Consider the following 27,023-nt stretch of genomic DNA (forward strand, 5'->3'; position numbering starts at 1 on the left):
CGTCCCATTTTCCTCAGGCTTTCAAAGAGAAAAACATGTTCAACAGGTGCTGGCTTCATCCTTACATAGGGGACACCTGATTCACACCTGTTTGTTCCACAAAATTGACGAACTCACTGACTGAATGCCACACTACTATTATTGTGAACACCCCCCTTTCTACTTTTTTTTTTACTAATAGCCCAATTTCATAGTCTTAAGAGTATGCATATCATGAATGCTTGGTCTTGTTGGATTTGTGAGAATCTACTGAATCTACTGGTACCTTGTTTCCCATGTAACAATAAGAAATATACTCAAAACCTGGATTAATCTTTTTAGTCACATAGCACTTGTTGTGTGGGCCGCTGAAGAGGAGGTACTGCTGGCCCACCACCACCAGATGGCGCCCTGCTTGAAGTGCGGGCTTCAAGCACGAGAGGGCGTCATAGCAACTGGGAGTGACAGCTGTTACTCGTCATCAGCATCAGCTGTCACTCATCCACATCATCATCACCACCTTAAAGGCCGGACTGCAACTCCACCTCCCCGCCGAGAAATCAACTACCAATCAGGTAATTTTCTCTGCTGAACAGAAACCTTGTGTAATAGTCTGAACTTCTGTTGCAGCCGTTTTCCTGTGGTGATTCCCTTATCTGTGGGATTGGCGGTTGGTGTGATCAGCGACGGCTTCGCTTCACACTCCAACCAGATAAGTGGTTAGACAGGAGCTGCACGAGTGTGTGATTGGATGTGGAGGTGCTCCCTCCTTACTGAATACAGACTGTGGGATTACTGAGTATGCGACCTCACACTCATCAGGACTGTCTCTGTTCTCTGCCAGCAGTACTGGGTCTGACTGCTGAAGACAGCGGCCACCTGGGGCGCAGGGCTTGGCGGCTCCGGTGTTCTTCAGCTCCGTTGGCAGTGGAAGCTGTGTGGATCCGGCTCTTCTCTCTCCAGGCGTCTTCTATCGTCGAGCCTGCCCACACGTCACCTGGTGTATGATTGACAGTCACTATATTGTTATTGTCTGTACGTCGTTGTGTGATTCACAACATTAAATTGTTACTTTTGGCTTATCCATTGTCCGTTCATTTACGCCCCCTGTTGTGGGTCCGTGTCACGACACTTTCACAACAGCACTACTATTATTCTGAACACTACTGTAGTATAGCCATCCCTGGGTGGCTGCTGTAGCCAGGTAGGGTCAGTGAAGAATTACACAGAGGCCAAAATGTAAAAATGGTATAATCATGTTGAAAACTATACCACATTATTTATCTGATCATAATGATTCCAAAATGGTTTAGTTTGGACTATCGATGAATGAATGTTCTGGAGTTATTCGGTAAAAACAGCAAAAATGGTGACAAAGCTTTCAGTTTGTACAGGGGTCAAAAGTTAAAGTTGCTCCAATTTCAGTAAAAATAATGCAAATTATTGGTTGAAATAAAAGGATTAATAAATGGAATAGTTCTGACTGTGTTGAATGTTTGGTCTCCAAAGTAAATGTCAAACAAGGTTGACATCCATTTTATTCTGACATGTGGCATATGTTACCCTGTAACATGATAAGGATGACAGATGGTGCAAACTATTCCTTTTGAGAACCATATTAACCAAAACAATTATTTGCATAATTTGTTACTGAAATTGGAGCAACTTTAACTTTTGACCCCTATACAAACTGAAATTGACCTTTGTCACCATTTTTGCTGTTTTTACCCCATAACTCCAGAACATTCAGTCATAGATAGTCCAAACTATACCTTTTTGGAATTGTTATGATCAGACAAATAATGTGGTGTGTTTTCAATATGAGTGGAGCATTTTTACATTTTGGCCTCTGTGTAATTCTTCATTGACACTGAGGCTGGATTCTAAGTGTGTATCATCACCTTAAGTGGTACCGAAAATTTGCTTGGCCGATGGACTACATGTAATATTCCAACCAAGATGGAAGGAAATCTGTGCATCTTTCATTGAGCTACTACTTGTCAGACAAGCACAGCAAAAAGCATAAATGCAATAATTAGCTTATTAAAATGACTTTCCATGTGTATTTTTGTTTCTGTTGTGTGGGCCGCTGAAGAGGAGGTACTGCTGGCCCACCACCACAAGATGGCGCCCTGCTTGAAGTGCGGGCTTCAAGCACGAGAGGGCGTCGGAGCGACCAGGAGTGACAGCTGTCACTCATCATCCGTACCAGCTGTCACTCATCCACTACTCATCACCACCACCATAAAGGCCGGACTGCAACTCCACCTCCCCGCCGAGAAATCAACTACCAATCAGGTAACTTTCTCTGCTGACTCAAAACATTGAGTAATAATCTGTACTTCTTTGCAGCCGTTTTCCTGTGGTGTGTCCTTATCTGTGGGATTGGCGTTTGGTGTGATCAGCGACGGCTTCGCTTCACACTCCAACCAGATAAGTGGTTAATCAGGAGCTGCACGAGTGTGTGATTGGAGGTGGAGGTTCTCCCTCCTTTACTGAATACAGACTGTGGGATTACTGAGTGTGCGACCTCACACTCATTTGGACTGTCTCTGTTCTCTGCCAGCAGTACTGGGTCTGACTGCTGAAGACAGCGGCCACCTGGGGCGCAGGGCTTGGCGGCTCCGGTGTTCTTCAGCTCCGTTGGTGGTGGAAGCTGTGTGGATCCGGCTTTTCTCTCGCCAGGCGTCTTCTATCGTCGAGCCTGCCCACACGTCACCTGGTGTATGATTGACAGTCACTGTATTATTATTGTCTGTACATCGTTGTGTGATTCACAACATTAAATTGTTACTTTTTGGCTTATCCATTGTCCGTTCATTAATGCCCCCTGTTGTGGGTCCGTGTCACGATACTTTCACAACAGTTTCTTGATATTTCTTCTGCTCTTTCATACTTTCTGTACTTTGAATAAACTGTATTTTGAATGGAAATTACAGTTTAATTTCATTTGTTCATTTAATTATTTCTGTACATTTTGATCATCATCTAATCTTGGCACACTAAACCTTTTCGGGAAACTCCCTGTTCGCACTTCAATCTTATTAAAATTTTAGCTCTTTAGGTTTGTTTTTTTCAGGATTTTAATGCTCCAAAAACACAATGCTAAATTCACATAATGAAATGTAGCAGTAGCATCAGCCAAATGTTTTAGCAGTTTATTGTTATCACAGTTAACTTTTCAGTTAGTGAATTTGCAGTTGTCAATGGTAACTTTTACATTAGTTGTGTCCACCACTTTTGCTGTGTTCCTTTTTTTTTTTTTTTGCAACACGATGCAATCACAAAAATGGCATGCTGCTAAATCAAGTCAGTGATTTATTGTGGTGTTTAATGCCTGGAAAAATTACATTTGTAGCAAATTCCAATCACAACACCCCTTAAGACAAACAAAATTGGCCTTACGTCAAACCTGGCTGAGTCTGGCACCGTTTAGATGGGCTGAGCTGCTAGTTGGCTCACCTTAGCTGAAGCGCTTTTTTTTTCTTCTTCTGTTTTTCAGGGGTCTGTGGCAGTTTCAGCGCCACTCAATATAACTCTGATCCTACTTGGTGTACGTGCCGTCCTCAATTTTTGGTATCTAATGGTGGTAAATTGTATGCAATTTCCCATGGAAAAGGTTGGATGCCAAGGTGCTTTTTAGATGGTACCTGGCTGACCCTAGCCAAATTCCTGGTGCTTTGAAGTTCAGCCGAGCTCCCAGAAACTGAGAAAATGTTCAAAAATGGTGCAAGTTTAAGAAACCATGACTGATTTGTGCGGATCTATGCCGAGCAGCACAGCTCGGGAAAATCTGGTGGTGAACTTAACCAGGTGTGAGAGCTGCTTTAGTGACCACCAGCACCCTACAATTAGCAATGACACTTTACAAAGTGTTGTTTTTAAAATAATTGTTTAATCTTTGTGTGCACATGTGTTTTTAGAGTTACTTCAGGAATGTTTATGGGCCCACTGACTGATTGACTGCGTCATTAATCCTCTGCTTGCTGTGCTAATTTCAGGGAATAACTGTTGATCATATTTAGATCTGTGTTTATTTCACAATAGTCGTCAAAAAATGGCACCTGATTACAGGGGAAAAATGTAAGTTGTTATTGGCTGATCATTCATTAAACAGTCACTTAAAGGGGTCATGTTATCCAGTTTTATACAGAGCAGCGTGTGTGCCAGTGTGTTCTCATAGCCCATCCTGCTCAGTTTTCGTGACCGCTAACAGGAAGTACACAACAACCAATATGGCTGACCAAAGTGCATGATAGGAGAACTTTTAACTGGAAACGCGTAGAAACGACGTTAGCTGGTTACGGCATTCACTGCATTTGTTTTGCAGCCGTCACTGCAGAGAACAATCCACATTCAGCTTAGTAATGTTTTTATCTGAAAGTCAATTATAAAGCCCTGTTAGTAATCTATTCATGTGTCCCATAAGTCTTCTAAGTGTTGAAATATCCCTGGAATCCACCCGAAATATGATTATCTAATGGATCAGTGCTCAGTGGTAATTAGTCATTTATAATCAAATTTGTGATATAGGCATAAATGATATATATTGTTGTGTCACTGATACAGATCTTGAAGAAATAATCAAATTTCTATCATATATATAGAAATAGTATGAACTGTTAGTATTGTGTTATTTATTCATAATGGCAGGTACTATAATGAACATTTTGCATATAGAAATACTGTGAAATGTTACTGATTTGTTGCTTATTTATAATTAGAGGTCTTGTAATGAATATTTCTACATTCTATATAGCATAAGTATCTAAAGTATCATAAATATCATAGGTATCATAAGTTTCATTGAATTAAAATGTTGTTTTATGATATTCTCATTAAATATCTCTCAGTATGTTTATAATTGCAATTTAATACATGTGATACACGTTGTCAGTGTCACATAAGTCAGGAGAATAAATATCTTTTGTTGTGTAAAGATTACTTTTTTAATGAAATCATCAACCCTTGAAGAAAATTATTAATATAATATTGCCCAGTTGAATCTTCAAATTTTACAGTCAATCAAACAACTTCAATATTATTTTATACAGAAAAACGCTGCTCGGTCAAAGGCTTTGTCTTCATTATATTAACAAGTTCACATAGGCCACCTGGCGCGATATTAATGTTTGTAGACAAAAATACAACACAGACACTGCGATTGATGCTTATAGAAAAAAGTACTTGTTTCTGTGCCTGTTGCATTAAACAAAAAGCAGTTGATGTTTGCCACACCCACTTTCCCTTACGACTGGGACCATCGCTTGGGCGTGTCTACATATCACACATTGGCTCATTGGCTCCATCTCACAGAGCAAGCAGAAGTCCAGATATATAGACATATGTCACCCAGGTAACACACGAGCCATTTTATCCTGAAATTTTATTTACCAGAGGAAAATTTATGCCTGAGCATATATAGACATGCCGGACTTTGAGGATGTTTAACATGAAACCCGAACCGTATTAAACTGCACAAGGCAGAAAACAACAGAGTAACAAAATATGACCCCTTTAATGAATCCATAAAATCAAAAGGCAGGCTTTTTTTTTAAGTGAAATCTAAATGAAAAGTGGTACCACCATAAAATAAACAACAGCAAAGATATGTTTGTTATCTATGTGGGGTCCTTTAAATCATAGTCTTTTGTTTGTTTATTTAATAGTTTTTGGAGTCCATGTGGGGACAGATGTTGCAGCAGAGGTGGTGTCCTACGCAGTTGCTCCACAGAGTCTGACAGTGGAAGACATGTCCTGGTTGTCATCCGTTCGCCCTGCCAACATAAAAGGCCAAGTCTGCAAAAAAAGAAGAAAGACACATTCAAGGTGTTTCTCCTTCAAATTGAGATGAACATTTGAAACAATAAGGTTTAAAAAGGAGAAAGATTCACGTGTTTTTGACATTCATACCAGACTGACTGGGTGTGCAAAGCCGTCCTCCAGTGTGTCGTCCTGCAGCAGCTGCCTCAGATGAGAGATGTAACTCGAAGCGAGTCGAAGCGTGTCCAGTTTGGACAGTTTTGTGTCCGCCGGCACCCACGGCAGGGTGGTTTTTAACCTGCAAAAAGCCCTGCTCAGGACTCTCATCCGAGCTCGCTCTCTGGCGTTGGCTGCGTTCCTCTGCATCTGCCGCGACTCCTTCTGCTGCACCTTGGACAGTTTGCCCTCTTGCTCTGTCTTCCTGCCCGCGTCCTTCAGGTCCTCGTCCGAGAACCTGCTGGGGTTGTAGGTGTTGAGTTTCTTGCCCCGATCCATAGTGGTGATTGTCCTTCTGTGACGTGTCTCGTAGTCCTCCCCATCACTGGCTGCTGAGCTGGAGGACATGGTTGCCCCACCTATGCCGTGGAGGAGAGCAGGAGCTGCTGCAAATTTAGATTCCCAGCATGACGAAGCTTTAGTAATCAATAAAAACCTGAAGAGCTCATTCACACTATTAAAATGTCTCCATTCAGTCAGTCGGACTGTTTCGGCTGCAAAATCGGAAACGTCACCAGTTGCTTCTGTGATTCTAAATGCCTGAGATGAAGTCTGAAACCTGCTCAGCTAACGCCTCAATTTTAAGGGCCCTGAACTTGGCAGCGGAACCTTTTTTCCCCTCTGAAATTCTCCTCCCCCTTTTTTCCTACAAAACACCATGACCTCCGTGAGACCACAGCTCTGCCCCATGTGCATACAGACAACGAGTCAGGTTCATCTGAAACTTAATAACTGCATTAAGGTGGTTAATGAATGGCACATTAGTGGGAGGAGCTCCCTGAAACAACTGCAAAATGATTCTCACCAAGTCTGTGTAAACACCATAAGTGGGTAAAAATATGGTACAAATCCTGCACAGTTTTTGTAAAGTTCATTGGTCCAGTTGAATATAATGGGGTGGCTTAAATGTTCCACATTATTTTTAAAACTTTAAATCAAATGGCCCATTTGCTTTATGAAATGACTCACAATTTTGAAACATGTAATGTAATGAATGAAGCAGTTAATTTAATGTTTTGAAATGATCAAAACAGCTGCTTAAAAATCACTTTTAAAACGCTTAAACAGTAAACAAAATTGTAGCATCCAAAATTATTCCATTTTGAAGTGTTCAAAAACTGAAAGAATTCACATTTAAATTGCAAAAGAAGACCATTACTTCAGAAAAAGTTTGATATTATGAAATGCTGCCAACATTATATGAAAGAAATACCTTAAACAAATCCATCCCCAACATGCTTGAAACACTAAATGGAAAAAAAAAGCTTTAGAAAAGTTGAAATGTTGAAACATTACTGCAAAGAATTGATTAAGAAACACAAAATTCTATTAGCCAAATCGGAGTCTTGGGTGACGCACTGCATTGCGGGAGAGGTCAGAGTTCACTAGTACCAAACACAGCCAACACGTGTGAGCGGCCATTTAAATCCAAGCAATTTCTCTCTCAGTTTATCAGTATTTTGTGTCTCTCTGGTACCAGCAGCCGCAGTAATTCCAGCTCCAATAGTGTATCTTAAAGTTCCTGCAGTTAAAAAGCTCATAGTTGGATCTCGGGATCGAGCTGCTGTCTGTCCCAGCCCCTGCCACTGGGCACCCCATCAGTGCTCTTAGCTGAGTGTCCCGCAGGGTCCAAAACGTTTACTTTGAAAAAAATTAGTGTTAAAACCAGGCCGGGTCGCCTGAATGCCCCAGCTAGGAATAATGGAATAGGACTTTGGTTCTATTTTGTGGGTTTTCTTCACTGAACTGGGGCCATGATTAAGAGGGATGGCCAGCGGCATTCGTATTGTGCCGCTTGAGGTGAAATTCCTGGACCGGCCCAAGTCAGATGAAAGGAAAGGCATTTGCCAAGAATGTTTTCATTAATCAAGAACGAAAGTCGGCGGTTCAAAGATGATCAGATACCATAGTAGTTCTGACCATAAAGAATGCCAACTAGCGATCTGGCGGCATTATTTCCATGACCCACCGGGCAGCTCACAGGAAACCAAAGTCTTTGGGTTCCATACCATACCATGCCCTTTATTTATATAGCACATTTCACAAACAGTTTCCAAGTGCTGTACACAAAAAAAAAAAAAAAAAAAAAAAAGGGGGAGTATGGTCACAAAGCTGAAACTTAAAGGAATTGATGGAAGGGCACCACCAGGAGTGGAGCCTGTGGCTTAATTTGACATCACAGGAGACCTCACCTGGCCCGGACACGGAAGGATTGACAGATTGATCGTTTTTTTCTCGATTCTGTGGGTGGTGGTGCATGGCCGTTCTTAAATGGTGGAGCGATTTGACTGGTTAATTCCAATAATGAACAAGTCTCCAGCATGCTAACTAATTACGTGGCTCCGTGCGGTCGGTGCGTTCAGCCACACGACATTGAGCGATAACATCTGCAATTGTGAGAGTAGTGAATAAGAAAGCAGTCATGCAAACTCCAGCCGTATTGTTTGAGCAGCAAACCGTGTTGTTTAGTACCTGTGACAATTGACCCGGAAGTGCTATAGGCTTTCCCAGAAATGCACACTCGTAACCGCAAGATGGCTAATTTCAAAATGCTTGAAATAGCAAAAAAATAAATAAATAAATAAAATAAAAGTGATTTAAGAAAGCACTAGGTTGAAAAGCTGAAAACATTACTTGCAGCAGTTGTTTCAAAGACTCACTTTCCAAATTCATGAAACATGAAATGAAGCAACTACTTCAATGATTCATCTCCAAAACATTTGAAACATTAAACAGTTGTTTCAGACAACAGCAGGCACAGTTTGAAAATACTCTAAATATTAACTAACAGAAATCCCTAAATGTTTACTTTCAAAATGCTTTCATCCTTAAATAAAACATTTGGTACCATTTTGAAATTCTCAAGACACTGAAGTAAGTCTTTCACAAATTCAAGAATTGAATTTCACAACTTCTTGGAACACCTAATGATAAAATTTGATTGTGAAAACATTTACTGTAATGAAAGCCTTGAAACAGAATTTGAAACATTTGCTTCGTGAATTCACTTTCAAAATGTTTGAGGCACTAAACACTCCACATTGAAAAATTATAAAAAGAATTAATGAAACAGCCATTTCAGAATATTGTCATTGTTTTGAAACTAACAAAGCAGCCACTTCAAAATATGTTCTCGGCTTTAAAACTCCTAAAACACGACATGAAAGAAGTGTGTCCTTATCTTGGCATTACGTAGCGGGCAGCTGATTCATGGCTATGTGCTCCACGTGACCGTGTCTCCTACATATGTGCTTCAGTCACAGAAATGTTTTGAGGACCTTATCAAAAGTGTCTAATCCTTCGCTGCTTTCACAGAGGGATTGGGTTTCTGCAGATGGAGCAGCCGTTCACATGAGGTCTTCCGTGCACCAGCTGTTTTTGTTCCCATGACATCTGGAGTGTTGGCATGACAAGGGTGTGGCACCATTTTTATTCCCAGGCTGCCACAGATGCTCTTCACTGTGAGTGTGTCTTTTACTGAACCTTTCTGCCAGCGTCCACCTGACAGGGAACAAATGTGTCAAACTGCTCCACACTTCTGTAATAGAATCACAAAGTGTGTTTGCTGATATACTTCAAAGTTGTTCAGAAAGACATACTGCAATGCCAAGACCACAGATACAACATACCAGAAGACTGTTCACAAAATGGAATGAACAAATCACAGACACAGACAGGAGGCCAGACACTGAAAGCACAAACACAGGACATAAACATAGACAAAGGACATGCCACAACAAAGGCTCACCAAAGCAAACAGCGAGCGGTTGTGGCATTTCAAAACATAAGTTTATAATTTAACATTGTAACCCAATCATAACATATAACTCCAGGAGTACTAGTGCTAATGTATACCTTGTGTGAACAAAAGGTCTACAATGCATTGCGTTGTTGATGTTGCGATGACATTGTCTGTAGCAGCCAATACCAGTATCCGTCCTCACTTTGCTGGTGTCTGACTCTAAGTGGTGCTGTGTGTCCACTAGTGGTCCAGCCTCAGGTCCATCAAGAGTCACTGTCATTTCATCTGTTCATAGTCTTGTGTAGTGTTGTCTCAGCCTTCCTTACCTTAGCCATGCTTCTGGGCACTGAACACCTTGTACTTCTGGACACTCCAGGTAGGTTGCGGTTCTAGAATATGGTGACGCTGGAGGATAATGGAATCCGAGTAGCGTAACACTTAAATCTTCTCAAGTCTTTTGCTGTTAATTTGTATTTTTTTCTTCTCCACACATTTCTTGCGACCTTGTTGACTATTTGCAACAAAATGCTTGATTGTTCAGTGATCACGCTTCAAGAGCTTAAGACCCCTGTCACACATAGCCGGAATCACGCAGAATGGCGTCGGACTTATGAATTGGCGCACATCCGAAAAGTGTTGGATTTCACTTCCAAAATGCTTTGACAGCCATCTGCGGAAGTCCACACAGTTGGTCAAAATTGGTCGGTGGCCCCGAGTGTGACGTACATGTTCAAAACTCTCCGGGCGCGGTCGAGATGGGACACCTATCCAACGGCAGTCTGAGCATGATCTGATTGCAATTTACATATTCTGAAGGCGGCATAAATAGGATCTGAAACGATTTTAGTGTGTATGAGAGAACCTCAAGATGGATCGGGCATAGCAAAGCCTGCCGGCATGACCTGCACATACCACTTATCTACTTATAATGTCCACCTCCACTACCCCCCTCCCCTGGGCGCAAAGGAACTGTTGACAGTTGATATGTATGTGGCACGCAGCCATCCATGTGCAGGGGATGTGAACACAGTGTCAACAAACTGAAAGTACCGTGTCCACTGTGGGTCAATGTGTCACACAGTGCCTGCCCACAGCAGATCTGGACAGGCTGTTATATCCATAATAGACCTTACAGTACAAATAATATTCCTCCCCATGGGCGACATAAATAATGTGAAATATTGTGCCCATCAGATGTGACACCACGGCGGCTGGCGGGCAGTTGTGCATGCTGTCACACATCACATCAGAGGCTCAGAGCTGAACAGATCTCACCACTGTAGTAAAGAAATTATTGCTTGATCACATTTAATTATGTCGGATATACGACGTGGAACTGTTTCACCATCTCACTTCAGGAGCATTTCGCAGCGCAGTGCACTAGGAGCCATGACCACACAGCCTGTGGTGGAATGCTGGAAACGACACCAAACATAAATCCCATGGGATAATCCAACCAGAAATTACCATGTACAGTACATGTTCGCGCATACGCAGCGAAGTTTAGCTGGCAGTAAAACTGTCCACTGACAGCTGAGCACATGCGTGCACGTGGTGCATGTTTGCGCACACGTAGTGGCCTATTATGAAAACACACACATGTACACTGAGCAGTCATTTCCTCATGTCAGCACTTTTACGCACATACAGTGCGTAAGAGGTCAGTGAGCCTGGGGAAAAGAGAACGAGCGAAGGAGAGATTGAGTGGGAGTGGGTGACGGATGGACACATATGGCATGAGTCCGGTCCATACATTGGTTGTTCTTTGATGTCCAGTACAGATCCTGTGCAAAGGGAGAACACAGCACTGCGGTCTGTTTGCCATCCAGAAATTTGGCGATCAGGCAGTCTGCAGCGCCTTTTATGGCCATCTGACAGCAGTCTGTGTCATCTACATACGTTTTGGATGCAATCTGACAGGGGTGGACAAGGCAGTCTGTCGTTGTTCTGACAGAGCTGGCCACGCCTCTCTTCCTCCCGACTGCGTTGGATTATGGTAATATTTGCTATGTCCCACATTGCACCGGCACATTCTTGCTATGTGTGAGGGGGGTTTAACTATTTCAAGAGTTCAACCCTCTGAATTATATTTTACAATGTTTGACTTTTCAGTGTCTGTTACATCTCTTTTTTGGTCTATCTTACTGAGGTAAAGCTGCCGAAAACTATGCACACCTTGGGTGTTAGTCACTTTAGACCACACCCTCACCCATTACACAAATACATGATATTAAAAGAGAATGCTACAATCCAGCATTCAGATTTATATAGCTTGGCATTTGAAAGCATAGAAATTATGATGATGTACTTGTTTGCATTATAATTGTACATAATTGTATGGCTTAAAATTTAAACATAAAAATTTTAATTAAAAATTCATCGTCCGTACAGGTGGAGGGGCTTGGCTTTTTACCTTAATTTTTCAGTAAACCCACCCCCAGCTACTCCTCTGTTCCCTGAGCTGAACAGTGACTGTAATACTGTAATTCATACTGTGTATGTCATGCAAATATACAGTGAGACACTCATAGAATCAGTGTGGAAATGAAGTATGGAAATAAAGATGTATGTAAACATCTGTCCATTACTGCAAATATAGATGCAGACTGAAAAGATAATGCTTTATTTCAGTGTTTTGAGTGGCACTCTGTATGTTTTTTTAAAGCGCCGGCATGTATTTTACATCCCAGTGCAGGAATGCTCCTTCATCCAAGGACACATTCCTGTTATTCCTGCAATCCCACTTTTCCATGCAGTTTTCACAAGACATCAGCTGCACTGCTGAACTAACAGTTATCACTCCTCCGCAAGTTGTTGACTTCACCTTGTGGCAGTGAAACTCTCAATGCTGCCTCACCTCATGGTCACTTCGAGCGGAACTGTCTGACACACCTGAAGGTGCACGCTCAGGGATTCTCCCACTGGATTTAGTTTTCATTTGATAAACTGTCACATAGAAAATCTAATGCATATTTCAAAGCTCTGCTTGATTCTCTGTCACCAATGAGCAGGTTGCGATAAAACTTGGCTGCACATTAGTCACTGTGAAAATGTTGTCATAAACATCAGTGTAATTGATGGCTACATGGTTATTGTGTTTGCCCTGGGAATAATTCCATCTCGGCCCAACAGTAATAAATATCAGTTGAACTTGACTTGAAGGGAGCGTGAGCATTTGTCTCTCAGCAAAGACTTTCAGGGGTCGTAACCCTAATCGGGGCCCTGCGGTGGAGAAACAGTGGAACAGGTGCAAGATCATGATGTCAGAGACCTTTCACTTACAACCGCCCAAGATTCCCATGGGATGCCACTGCATCAGCGCTCGGTTTGGAAAACTGGCGCAAAAAAAAAAAAAAAAAATAAATCAGCGTATAGTCAAATAGTCACATTATAATATGCAAAAAGAATACAGCCTCTGTATTTCTAAAGGACTATAGCTTTTGTCAAATACAGTATTCAGTATAAAAGAAAAACTTCTTTCACATTGCCGGTTATGTTCTTGAGAAACTTCAATAAAACAAATAGTCTGGCAAAGGGCTGCAGGGACTACAGTTTTGGACCAGACAGGCACAAAATCTATGAATGCACACTCCAGGTCAGATGGTGGTGGTGTTGCACCAAACAAATTCAGTTTTCAATATTTCACAAGAAGAAAAGCAAGAACAACTTAAAAGCCAAAAAAGGAAGGTATAAGGTTGTTGTTTTTCTAAAGAGGAAGCAAAAGGTCTTCTCAATCAAGACTTAATTAACATGGACACCTCACTCACTCATCTTCAACCGCTTACTCTAATTAAGGGTCATGGGAGGGGGGTGGCTGGAACCCATGACAGCAGTCATACACTAAAAAAATCGAAATAACTTGCTCAGTGAACATAATTAAATTATTTAAGGTATTTCCACATAAAATGTGTTAATCAGAAACAATTTTGCTGAGTGACTTAAGTGTAAATTTGTTGAGTCAACTTGATGAATTTGAGTTACTGTTACCTAATTACCATGGTTCAGGCCAACTTGATTTGTAAAGGTAAATGTAGACATAAATGTAGATTTTTTGGGTCAACATGATAAATTTCCGTTACTGTTACTCAATTACCATGTTCAGGCCAACTAGATTTGTAGATTTTTGTTCACTGAGCAAGTTAGATTTTAACTTGTTTTACACACACACACACACACACACACACACACACACACACACACACACACACACACACACACACACACACACACACACACACACACACTCATCTTCAACCGCTTAGTCCAGTCAAGGGTCGCGGGGGGCTGGAGCCCATCCCAGCAGCTATAGAGCGTGTCCAATCAAGGGTCGCGGGGGGCTGGAGCCCATCCCAGCAGCCACAGACCGCGATGCATCATTCGCCTGTGAGCAGGCTTTGAGTGAGGAGTGGTCCACCCCCTCGGCGGATTTTCATTGTCAGGGAAATGGCTGAAAGACTGCTGCTTTGCTTGATCAAATTTTTTTTAGAAACTGTGAGGCACATCCATGTGGACACCATTCGAGAAATTCAGGTGGTTTTTGGTGAAAATTTTATGGGCTTCAAAGACATTAAGGGATGTTACTGTCGCTTTAAGGACGGCCCACAGCAGCTGTGGGGCGCACCGCGCTCCAGCTGCCATCGACAGGCTGAATGACCATTTCATTTCTAAACGGATCGCTCTGTGGATCCGTGACCATCGTGTGCACTTTCTCTGGTTATCACAAGAGCTGGACATCACCCATTTTCCTGCAGATTTCACTTTTAACAAGAGATTTTGTCGTGGAAAGCCGAGTGGACGCTTCGTGCGTCATGATGGATTCGCTGCTGGACCGACACAAAACCACCTCTGTTTTGGTCTCACAGGACGGCTTTGAGATGGCGTTCAGACAGCTGTCGTGGTTTTTTAGTCGAGTGATTATCCAAGAAATTGTGGATGTGCCTGGACATGCCAGAACATGTTCTGTGACGCTTCATCACGGCGTTGCTTTGCGCGTCGCGGCAACGGAATTCCTCCGCACGTCTGTCTCAATTTGCCGAAAAAGTGCTGATGTCCACGTCTTTTCACAATTCCTGTGCTAGTCCAGACGACGTCCTGGATAAAACACAGCGTCCAGTTTGGAAATGAACGGCACATTCCACTGTTACTAGGAGTTTTTGTCATGAAAGGAGCAGACGCTTTGCGCGTCACAACGGCAAGCGAGACAAAGAACACCTCCGTTTCGGAGTGCCAGAAGGACAAACTGAATGCTGTGTTTTATCTGGGACGTCGTCTGGACTAGCACAGGAATTGTGAAACGCTGACAGGCATGAAAAAAATCACGCATGCGCATGAAGGTTCAAGGTTGGTTCACGCAAGCACATGTGATTCAAATCCATATGTTTTTTTTTAAAAATAAGGTCGGATACTTTTCTAATAGACCTCCTATATATATATATATATATATATATATATATATATATATATATATATATATATAGGAGAGAGCATATCTCACCCATATTGGCCTCTCTTCATTGGCTTCCTGTTAATTCTAGAATAGAATTTAAAAATTTTAAGTTCTCTCCCTCAGCCCCAACCAGTCCCAGCAGAAGACTGCCCCTCCCTGAGCCTGGTTCTGCTGGAGGTTTCTTCCTGTTAAAAGGGATTTTTTCCTTCCCACTGTCGCTAAGTGCTTGCTCACAGGGGGTCGTTTTGACCATTGGGGTTTTTCCGTAATTATTGTATGGCCTTGCCTTACAATATAAAGCGCCTTGGGGCAACTGTTTGTTGTGATTTGGCGCTATATAAATAAAATTGATTGATTGAATTGATTGATTGATTGATTGATATATATATATATATATACGAGGTCTGTGACAAAAGTATCCGACCTTTTTATTTTTTTCAAAAACCATATGGAGTTGAATCACGTGTGATTGCATCAACCAAGCTTGAACCTTCGTGCACATGCGTGAGTTTTTTCACGCCTGTTGGTTGCGTCATTCGCCTGTGAGCAGGCTTTGTGTGAGCACAGGTCCACCCCTCTCGTCGTTTATTTATTGCGAATAAATGTCTGAACGATTTGGAACTTTGCTGCATCAATTTTTTTCCAGAAACTGTGAGAGACCTCCAGGTGGACACCATTCGGACAATTAATATGGCTTTCAGGGACAATTTTGTGGGGATTACACAGATTAAGGAGTGTTACTGCCGCTTTAAGGACGGCCCACAGCGTCTGAGAGCGCGCCGCGCTACGAGCGCCGATCGACAAGCTCACACCCCGCTGAAACAACCAGATCATTTCCAACGTGAAGGCTTTGTTGATCCGGGACGTCGTCTGACTTTCACAAAAAGGCAGAAGGCGTGGACATCAGCACTTTTTTTGGCACATTCCACTGTTACAGGAGTTTTTTTCATGGAAAGAAAAGCGGAGGGACGCGCCACGGAGCCGTTCATTATGCGGCACAAAACCACCTCCGTTTTGGTCTCACAGGATGGCTTTGAGATGGCATTCAGACAGCTGTCGGTGTTTTTTCCATCGAGTGATTATCCGAGAAATTGTGGATGTGCCTGGTGGTTTTGTGCCGCGTAATGAACGGCTCCGTGGCACGTCCCACCGCTTTTCTTTCCATGAAAAAAACTCCTCCAAATCATTCAGACATTTATTCGCAATAAAAAAACGACAAGAGGGGTGGACCAGTGCTCACACAAAGCCTGCTCACAGGTGAATGACGCAACCAACAGGCGTGAAAAAACTCACGCATGCGCACGAAGGTTCAAGCTTGGCTGATGCAATCACACGTGATTCAAATCCATATGGTTTTTGAAAAAAATAAAAAGGTCGGATACTTTTCTCAGAGACCTTGTGTATATATATATGTGTGTGTGTATATGTATGGACGGACTGACAAAAGCAAAGTCTTTGCAGGTACAGTCACTTGCCCAGTTCTGTATCACTTTTTTTAAAGTCCCGCTCTAAGGAGCCATAATGCAACTGAATATCCTTTATTGGGTATTGTTGTATGGGGTATTTGGATGTTATCTGGCTGAAGAAGTCAGGATGTGGTAGCCCTTCTACTTAAAGTGTGAAGCCACATCATGTGTGGTGCAAATATTTGCCGGAATTGGATCACTTTGCCCGGTTCTGGATCACGACACTCTGTGTCATTTTGGCGACATTCCTGGCATCTGGCTAGAGCCCTTCTAATGCAGAATGATACATACTGTGCTTGAGAATGTGTTTTGAACACAAAATGATATAAATTATACTTATGAAATGAGAATTTACTTAGTTTCGAAAGGCACTGTTATACATTTTTACAAGCTTTTAATTCAATGAAGTGGGTCAGGAAAGCACAAGATGCCCCAACTTGCTGTCATTTCACACCTTATATTGTTAGAGATGGAGAGCAAAGGAGGATTTTAAATGTGTGGAGGTGAGATTTCTCCCAAATTAAAAAGTAAAAGCCCCCACATTCATGCCATTCGTGATGTTGAGATGACCCCCAAAGTACACATGGCTCACAAGTACTGACACGAGGCTGCTGCTTCAGTGATTCACAACCGGCAAATTTTCACGTCAGAGATAAATACGTGCAGCAATTAAACTGCAAGACATAACACACTGACATTTTCTACCCAAGTAAGTAAGTATTTTCCCACTCTCGAACCAAAAACACCGAACGGCTAACTCACCTTTGCTACTTCTTAGAGATCGTCACTTTCACACTTGCAGGAATGAGTGAGTCAGAAAACGCGTGCACACCACAGAGACCGGATGTTTTGATTCCTCTGCTGATCACAAGGATGGCTGGATCCGGTCAAGCTTATGGTCGTTTGTAGACAAAACATCAGTCTTTTCATTGGTACCAAGTATTAGCTTATTCGCGCTGATTACGAGAAATGGCGGCGCAAATCAATCAATCAATCAATTTTTTTATTTCGAACTTAATTGTCAATTCCAGTATCATGGCAGTTCACAATATAAGCAAATCAAATGAACAAAGCTTCTTTGTACTCTCTGTACCTCTACACTCATGAAAAATTAACAAAATCAAAAAAGAAGCAAAACCAAAAATGACAACAAGAAAGTTCGAAAGGGAGTGGGAAGAAATAAATACTTTTTAAATCCCACCCCCGGTACACATATCTTCAGTGGTTGCTTAATTGACAGTAAATACAACTCCAGTTAATTTACAATACCTCAATATATTTACGATTCCAATAACTCATGAATAGACAACGATTTCAATAACTTATCAGTATACTTACAATTTCAATAGCTCATGAATGGACTTACAATTCCAGTACCCGTGAATATGCTTACTCTTCAATCACTCATCAATATACTACATATTGTTGGGAGAGTGTCGTGACACGGACCCACAACAGGGGCTGTAAATGAACGGACAATGAAAGAGTCAAATATGAACACTTTTACTGTTGTGAATGAGCACAACCAAGTACAGCAGATTACAGAATGTCAGATAATAGTCAATCAACAAAGGGGACGTGTGGGCAGGCTCGAGGATAGAAGACATCTGTCCTGAGAAGAACCGGGACCACACGATTTCCTCCGCCACCGAACCAGGAGAATACTGGAGCCGCCAAGTCCCGAATCCCCAGGTGGCCACCGTCTCCGAGCGTTGGATCTGGTACTGCTGGCGAGGAGCAGAAACAATCAGAGGTGGGTGTGTGTACACCCAGTAACAACGCTGGTGGAGATCCCACCTCCACCTCCTATCCAGAAAACAGGTACGTGCAGCAGTTGAGAGTACTTATCACAGAATAGCATGGGGAGCGAAGACGTCAGCTCTCCACGTCTCTCACACTCAGCCTCCAGCTGCGAGCACTCACAGAACTGAATGCAAACACTGTGTAACAAACACTTGTCAGAAAAGACAAAAGCAACGGCTGAGAGTTTTACCTTTACTGGTAGATGATATCTCGGCAACGAGGTGGAGATGACGTCCGGTATTTATGGTGTGGACTGATGAAGATGGGTGACAGCTGTCCTGAGATAATGAGTGACAGTTGTCACCCCGGCTGTGTCCTTGGCGGCAGCGCCCTCTGGTGCCTGAAGCCCGCACTTCAGGCAGGGCGCCCTCTGGTGGTGGGCCAGCAGTACCTCCTCTTCTGGCGGCCCACACAACACAAATACTAAACAATTTAGTACAGATTCAATATTCAATACAATACAATACAATACCTTAACTCTGATATACTTATTGTTACTAAATAATTTAATGTTTTATGATCTTAATACTATAATGACTATAGTAAGAATTTTTACTGTGTACTGTACCGTAGTAAAATGTTTTCTTTGTATTTGGCTTTGAATTGGTAAATTTTTGGACATTGTTTTGAATTCCATTCTAAACTATTCCACAATCGCACTCCACACACTGAAACACACATACTTCTTCTCGTGGTTCTTACAGGTTTTTGTATAAGTTTACCATTTCCCCTTAGATTGTAGCCACCTTCCCTTTCTATAAATTGGGCTTGAATGTTGGCCGGTAAAGAATTTTTACTGGCTTTGTATAGCAGTTGAGCTGTGCAGAAATCCACCAAATCAATTAATTTCAATAATTTGGACTGTAAGAAGAGTGCATTTGTGTGTTCCAGGTAGCTTGTCTTGTGGATAACGCGTACTACACACTTTTGAAGTAATACCAATGGCCTTAGAGTACTCTTGAAATTGTTACCCCAAACTTTTATAACATATGATAAATAAGGATAAATTAAACTGAAGTATAAAATGTACAGGGCATTATAGTTAAGTACCCACTTTGCTTTATTTATAATAGCTATATTTTTTTGATACTTTCTTTTGTATGTAATTAATGTGGGATTTCCAGTTTAATTTCTTATCTATTATTATTCCCAAAAATTTGATTTCTGTTACCTTTTCTATTACTTTACCATCAATAGTTATAGATATATTTGGATTTTCCTTGCCGTTACCAAACATCATTACTTTAGTTTTTTCAAGATTGACAGTTTATTATTGTGCATCCATATTTTAATTTTTGCCAATTCCTCATTTACAGTGTTTATAACGTCATCATAATCATCATCTGCATAGAAAATATTTGTATCATCAGCGAATAAGACGAGTTTCAGCAGTGCAGATACATTGAAGATGTCATTTATATACAGATTAAATCATTTTGGACCCAATATGAAACCCTGTGGCAGTCCACATGTGATAATTTTACATGAAGATTCGTACTTACCCATCTTTACGAACTGCTGCCTCTCAGTTAAATAACTTTGATCCATTCCCATGCTACCCCTCGAATCCCATACTTTTCTAATTTTTCTAGTAAAATTGAATGATTGTGTCAAACGCTTTTTTAAGTCAATAAAAGCTCCAATAGCATTTTTTTTTTCTTTTCCAATGAATGTGCAATTTCCTCTACAGCATCAATAATGGCCATAGATGTAGATCTTCCAGGTCTGAAACCATACTGACCTTCATTTAACAGGAAATGTTTTTCTATAAAATTTTCAAGTCTGTCATTAAATACTTTCTCAAGTATTTTTGAGAATTGTGGGAGGAGAGAGACAGGTCTATAGTTAGTAAAGATGTGCTTGTTACCAGTCTTAAAAATTGGAATTACCTTAGCAGTTTTCATTTTGTTGGGAATATCCCATTTTGCAGTGAAATATTACAAATATAAGTTAATGGTTTTGTTATGCCATCTATGACTTTTTTTTTTTTACTAATCTCATGTCTATGTCAAAACAATCAGTGAAGCATTTATTTTAACACTTACGAACAATTTCTTTAATTTCTGTTTCATTTACTCCTAAGAGAAAGATACTTTTTGGATTTCTTTCAATTAGTGATTGCTTGCAGGGATTCCAGCTGCTAGATCTGGTCCCAAATTTACAAAAAACTCATTAAATTTGTTCACCACATTTTGCATATTCTAATTCTCATAATTTCCATCAATAAAATACTCTGGATAGGTGTCCATGATATCTGCCTTATCTTTAAGTAATCCATTAATTACATTCCATATTCCTTTAATGTTATTTTTGTTTTGATTCAATAACCTTTCAAAATACAACTTCCTACTCATTCTTAGTATTGTGGTCAACTTATTTTTGTATACCTTATATTTTTTTTCAGATTCCATAGTTTTAACTTTCAAGAACTGTTTATATAGATAAATTTTTTTTTTCTTACAAGCATTTTGTAGTCCCTTGGTCAACCAGGGACATTTGACAGTTGTGTGCTTTCTTTTGTACTACAGCAGTGATCCGGAACTGGCAATGATCCAGAACTGGGCAAGTGACTGTACTGCATCAACTGTTTTCATAACTGCTTAATAAGCAAAGCTATTCTTCAAGTCAGTATAATGTCAGGGAAGTTGGCCGTGAATGGTAACCGGGTGATTCGGTCTACGACTGGAACAGGTCTGCACACTGACAGGTGAACCAGGCCTACCTGACTGGCCCTGTGAGTGAACCTGGGGGGGGGGTTATGGTTAGGGGAAGTGAGAGAGTTGGAACTAGTCAAATAACGAAAATGTGACTCATTTCGTGATGAGAGCACGAAAAAGCATGTGACTGGACAAACTACCTGTTAGTTGTTGTCAGTTTGCCAGCTGATGCACAGTATAATAACCACATGGAGTAGGTCTCCAATATCAGGAGGCACCAGTATATTTTTTCAGTTGCTCTAAATGAGGACAGAGCACATGCAGCCACCTTGGAATAAAAGACTACATCTAGCATCTTTTTTTTCAAAGCACTGTTTTTTTTTTTTTTGGTTTTGTTGTCTTTGTTGTTGATGATGATTTTGTGTCTGTTGATAGTATTTTAACTTGAAAATCTCTGAACGTTTTAAAAAGGTGCTGCGTCATCATTACAGTGCCTTACCAGGTGACCCTGTCACTCTGTGAGGGTGAAGATGAAGCTGTGAAGGCTGAAGCTTTTGTTGTCTACAGTCATGATATGTCACACAGAATCTCTCAGAATAGAGACACAATACCTTCATGTTATAGCATATTGGACAGACACTGTCTCCCTGTTGAGGAGGGCTGCATTTTATCTACGTACAATTATAAGCGTAAAAAATAGCCACAATGGACATGGGACCGGAGGCAATCAGTGGCAAATCTCAAACGGACATGAAACTATTTCAGTGAAATTTGGAGGACAGATTATTAAAATAGAAATCAAAAGGCAGACTGTGTTTGATCTATGTTTCTGATTCCTTTCACCTTGACCCTGCCTTCAATTTTTGATCCTGATCTTGTCTTTGATCCTGATTCCTGAGAGACTGTAATCAGTATTAGTTCAGGACAAAAGATCCAGATCCACCCACTAATGCTTAATCCATACAGTGTCAATGAAAGACAAAACTGTGATGAAAACAAAATCCATGGCAAAGTTAAAGTTCAGCTATCAGGATCAAAGATGATTGATGAGGATCAAATATCAGGATCAAAGGTAAACAGCGAGGATATCAAAGTTCAAGATCAAAGAGATATGTTATGGACATCAAACCTCAGCAACTAGGCCTAAAGATCAGTGGTCAGGATCAAAGGCCAGTAAACAGAATTAAAAATTAGGATTACAGGTCAGCAGTTTGCTGTCGTTGTTATTTTGGTTAGAGGGAAGTGACACAAAGTGCGAGCAATTTCAGTCAATTTTTTTTATGCCATTTGCTTTACTTTATTGAACAATTTTCAAGGGAAGCAACTAAAATCATCTGTGTATGTATTCATTCATTTTCTATACCCGCTTACACCATTCATGGGTCACGGAACTTATCGCAGCAGTCACAGCCTGTGAAGCAGGTACGCCCTAGACAGGATGCTATCTATTGCAGGGCCGCATATAGACAGACACACGCATTCAAGCGGCAGGCACATCTACGGCCGGAGCACCCAAGCAAACATGGGGAGGACATGCAAACTCCACACAGAAAGGACTAGGTAGAAAGGGATCCCCTAACGTTCTTGCTGTGAGGCAAAAGTTTTTGTGTATGTATTGAACTCAAATTCAAATTCCAGATTTCAACCAGTGTGACAAGCAAATAAAATGCAAACGTTTTCATGAGTACATCTCAAACAACAACGTGATATTAGATACAAACAATGTGTTGAATCTACAAAAGTTTAAATGATCATCAGTACTTTCTTTTTCTTAACTTTAATGACAGATGCACAGACAATATTGAGTGGCACTGATGAAATACACAGAGGTCATATGTACTGGACAAAAACACATACAGCACAGAAACACACATAGTAAATGTGCAAACATACCACAAAGTAATTAATATTTATTTTGCACTGGGTAACTACTGTTATGTTTTACGACAGTGGTTTTCAAACTGTGAGGCATGCCCCCCTGGGGGGCACCAGAGTTCTTCAGGGGGAGCACAAGGGATGGGTATCATAAACTGGTTCTTTTTGAGAATCATTAAGAAATTATTCGATCCATCGACATCAATAGCTTTATTGCTTAACAATTCCCTTATCGGTCCTTCAGAGCGGGCATTGTTTTTGAGTGTGTTTGTTGAGAAAATGATCATTTCTTTATGTTGGTTACAGACCCTGCAGCAGGTCCAATCAACCGCTTCTGTAACGGCTCCACTTTGAAGCTTGAAACAACGAAGCAGTGCTCCGATACACTGCTTCGTTGGTTAATTGCTTTGCTGCTTTTCAGAAGCGACAAGTCCGCTTCTTAACCCCCTCTAAAAGCCATTTAAAAATGTCAATCATGAGTCACTTTTGTGTGGATTAAAGTCACTAACTGGGACACTTGTTGCAGGCAAGAAATAAGAATTGTCCTCTGTTCTGTTTGCACAACTCCAAATGCTGCGCCGCTCTCTGCCGAGTCAAGTTTGAGTCCGGTCGGAATTAATAACTTCAAACCGTTTAAATCAAATGACATCTCTTTCCAATTGTTGTAACACAGACAACAGAGTAAGACATTTTTTTTCCTCCCAAAATGAGACATCCTGCATTCTTTATGAATTACATTGATGCTGACTTGCAGCACAGCCAGCTGTAAGAGCTCAGTTCAGAGGTATAGAGTTAAATTTGTGCCATTAATGTCTGAAAGGAAATGCTTTTGAGAAAAACTACAGATTTTGCTTATTTTTATTTATGTCCAGAGATCAAGGATCCAGCGACCGGTTTCAGATGTGTTTACTTTAAAACTCAATAAAATGTTATTGCCATAGAAAACCTGGAAAGCCCACTTTTCGTACAAAGAAAATTCACAGGAGGCATTAATAAGGGAATCGATAAGCAGAATCGATAACGGATCAATATCTATAAAATCGTATTGATACCCATCCCTTATTATTTATGTTAAAATGTGTTAGTTATGCCAAAGATGTTTAAAAACACAGAGATGTTTAAATGTTAAAAAAAATGATGTTTAAAATATGACAAAAGATAAAAATATAAGAATAGAAAGTTCTTTAAAAACACAAGTTTAAAATGTTTGAAAAGGGTGTAAAATGTGTGAAAGAATAGAATGGTCTTTAAAAACATGTTTAAAATGTTTACAAAGGCTGTAAACTGTGTAAATGCATAGATAGTTCCTTAAAAACACACTAATGCTTTTAAAATGTGTTTAAGAAGTGTAAAATAATAAAAACAAACACACGAAGATGTTGAAATTGTGTGTGTGTGTGTGTCGGTGGGGGGCGCAGCTATTCATTTGTTCTCTGAGGAGGCTCACTCTCCCACATTTTGAAAACCCCTGTTTTATGATATTCCAACCTACTACGATGAAAAATAACAATGGCATACATTTTTAAGTTTTAATTAATAAAAATAAATCACAGTAAAACCAGAAATCAGCTATTTGCACTTAATCATATTAATATCAGTAATTAGTGCAGATTTCTAAACATTTCCCATGAAGGTCAACAGTTAAATCTGGATATAATAAATGGTAATAATAGTTACTATCATAAGAATACATAAATCTTATCATAGTGACACATGACTTTGTAGTAATATTGTTGCTGTGGTGCACATGTTTTCATCTCATTTTTTCTTGCTTTCAATGGCCTTCATTAGAGGCACCCAGCGAGACATAGTGCTGCGTTTCGGTTTGTACTGGCTCAGCTTTGGCCACATATTGCCTTTGATGGTCACAGGCCCATCGTGGTCATCAGCCTCTGCCGTGATCTCCATCTTCTGAATGATGAGCTTGAGGAGGTTGTGCTGCTTCTCCAGCATGCTTGACACCTCCTTCATCCTGGAGAAGGTTACATTCAGGATATAATGCCATACAGCGAGAACCCACCTTAGCTTTTTATTTTTAATAAATTTACAAAAATCAGAAAAAAGTTTTCACATTGTCATTATGGGGTATTGTGTGTAGAATTTTGAGGGAAAAAAAAGGAATTTCATCCATTTTGGGATAAGGCTGTAAAATGTGGAAAAAGTGAAGCCTCATGACTACTTTCTGAATATACTGGAGATATATTTCTAAGCCTAGCTTCTACTACTCTTTCCCATAACTTCATGCTGTGGCTGATCAACTTTATGCCTCTGTAGTTACTGCAGCTCTGCACATCACCCTCGTTCTTGAAAATAGGAACCAGCACACTTCATCTCCACTCCTCAGGCATCCTCTCACTTTCCAAGATTTTATTAAACAATCTGGTTGGAAACTCTACTGCCATCTCTCCTAGACATTTCCATGCCTCCACTGGAATGTCATCTGGACCAACTGCCTTTCCACTTTTCATCCTCTTCATAGCAACCCTCACTTCTTCCTTACTAATCTCTTGTACTTCCTGATTTACTCTCACCACATCATCCAGCCTTTTCTCTCGCTCATTTTCTTTATTCATCAGCTCTTCAAAATATTCCCTCCACCTTCTCAGCACACACTCCTCACTTGTCAGCACATTACCATGTGCATCTTTTACCACCCTAACCTGCTGCACATCCTTTCCAGCTCTGTCCCTTTGTCTGTCCTTTTCTCCTTCCTTACTATTCAACTTCTTACTATTCAACTTGTCACATATTTTAAACGCAGCCAAAAAAAAAAGATGCTGCACTGAGTGACCCAGTGCTCGGGGACAGGGATAACCACTTTGGCACGACACTGGCCGGTGTGCACCAGGCTGTGGTTCACGTGTGTTCCAGAGTCAAATCCAGCCATTCTGTACAGTACATTCACCCAGCTCTCTGTGACCACAAAAAAAAAAAAAAAAAAATTCTTCCATGGCTTAGTCACTGTGATACAACTTTAAACTTTGTGTTATGTCTGCAAAATTGCTCTTTTGCATGCGTTTCTGGACAGCTCTGCGCTCCTTCTCGCGGCTTCACTGGTGTTATTTCTTCCGCAGCTTTAAACACAGCCACTTTTACACCGTAATCCAACTCATCTCTGAGCTCATCTGATCATTAACAAGATATTAAATCTATCATAGACATACTTTTACAGCTAGGAATGAACATGCAACTGTTTACCAAGCTATGAAAACATTAAAAATAATTACCTTTAAGCTGCTCCAAAATACATTAGTCATTGAGCAGGAGATGGGAAAAAAGCATCCAGATGAAACAGTCTTCTGTGATTCCAGAATCAATTAGAGGTGTTTTCAACATCCAAGGTTTGCCAGAAAATGATTAATCCGCTACAAAATAATTATTTTATATACAGTGTCTGGTGCACAAAGCAGGTGGAATTGTGTGCGCAAGAGGGCAGCCACTCCAAAAATATCCTCTCAGGTCCTGCGTAGCTTCCAGGCACTCAGACAATGGGCTTTTAGCAGCCTCCTCCCCACCACAAACATGCCTCTAGAATCCTCGTTAGTCATCATAGCAGCTCGTACACAAACTGCCCCATCCTGTTGTTGCTAAATTTTGAACATCTTGAAATTAGCACCACGCTCAGAGATGAGCCTCGTTAACTGAAGATAATGCCTCTAAGAGCCTCTCAGAGCCGCCATTCTCCCATGATAGTTGAATAAACCCTCTCGTAGCAAAAAGAAAAAAAAACATGCTGCGTGGCTCATTATTCATCCTTCATTATTTGGTGGGAGCAGGACTTTACTTTCTTGCCCTGACTCTGGCAAACTCTTTTTCTTTGTTTTTCTTCATGGCTGAAGAGGTCCCACAGGGCCCAGCCTGAAGTTAGCTAAAAACTACTACGTGGCCTCTTTGTTCTTCACGTTTTGTTTCATGACTTGTAACTTTTGATGACAACGTGCCAGCTTGATAACTTATTTTAAGGCTTGTCAAGTTTTTCACTTTTATAGACAACTTAGAAAGTGCCCCTCGAGGCCACTCACACATTCAGCACAAAAGTGGTCACCTGGTCTTTACTCTCGTGCTGGCAGCACGAA

General features: G+C 40.9%; 2 protein-coding genes and 1 long non-coding RNA gene across 4 annotated transcripts in view; 1 reads left to right on the forward strand and 2 right to left on the reverse strand.

The window, feature by feature from the left end:
• Positions 1–5,504: 5,504 nt before the first annotated feature.
• Positions 5,505–6,634, reverse strand: LOC117519446 (transcription factor 21). Its single transcript, XM_034180794.1, has 2 exons — positions 5,893–6,634; positions 5,505–5,778 (listed from the first exon to the last, which is right to left on the reverse strand). The coding sequence occupies exons 1-2, from the start codon at positions 6,304–6,306 to the stop codon at positions 5,695–5,697; spliced, it is 498 nt and encodes a 165-aa protein (XP_034036685.1). The 5' UTR covers positions 6,307–6,634; the 3' UTR covers positions 5,505–5,694.
• A 657-nt stretch (positions 6,635–7,291) lies between these two features.
• On the forward strand, positions 7,292–26,808 carry LOC117510381. Its single transcript, XR_004560705.1, has 4 exons — positions 7,292–7,524; positions 15,900–15,912; positions 16,084–16,085; positions 26,798–26,808. It is a non-coding gene; the product is annotated as an uncharacterized LOC117510381 (long non-coding RNA).
• The window catches only part of trpa1b (transient receptor potential cation channel, subfamily A, member 1b), a 103,322-nt gene continuing 100,762 nt past the window's right edge, over positions 24,464–27,023 (reverse strand). The window contains exon 28 of one of the 2 annotated variants that reach the window (XM_034170059.1): positions 24,464–24,919. In XM_034170059.1, coding sequence (XP_034025950.1) covers positions 24,706–24,919 — 214 coding nt within the window. In that variant the 3' untranslated portion in view covers positions 24,464–24,705. The remainder of the gene's footprint in view (positions 24,920–27,023) is intronic. The other variant, XM_034170061.1, reaches the window with a different exon arrangement.

The sequence above is a fragment of the Thalassophryne amazonica genome, chromosome 1 (genome assembly GCF_902500255.1).
Source record: "Thalassophryne amazonica chromosome 1, fThaAma1.1, whole genome shotgun sequence".
Lineage (NCBI taxonomy): Eukaryota > Metazoa > Chordata > Actinopteri > Batrachoidiformes > Batrachoididae > Thalassophryne > Thalassophryne amazonica.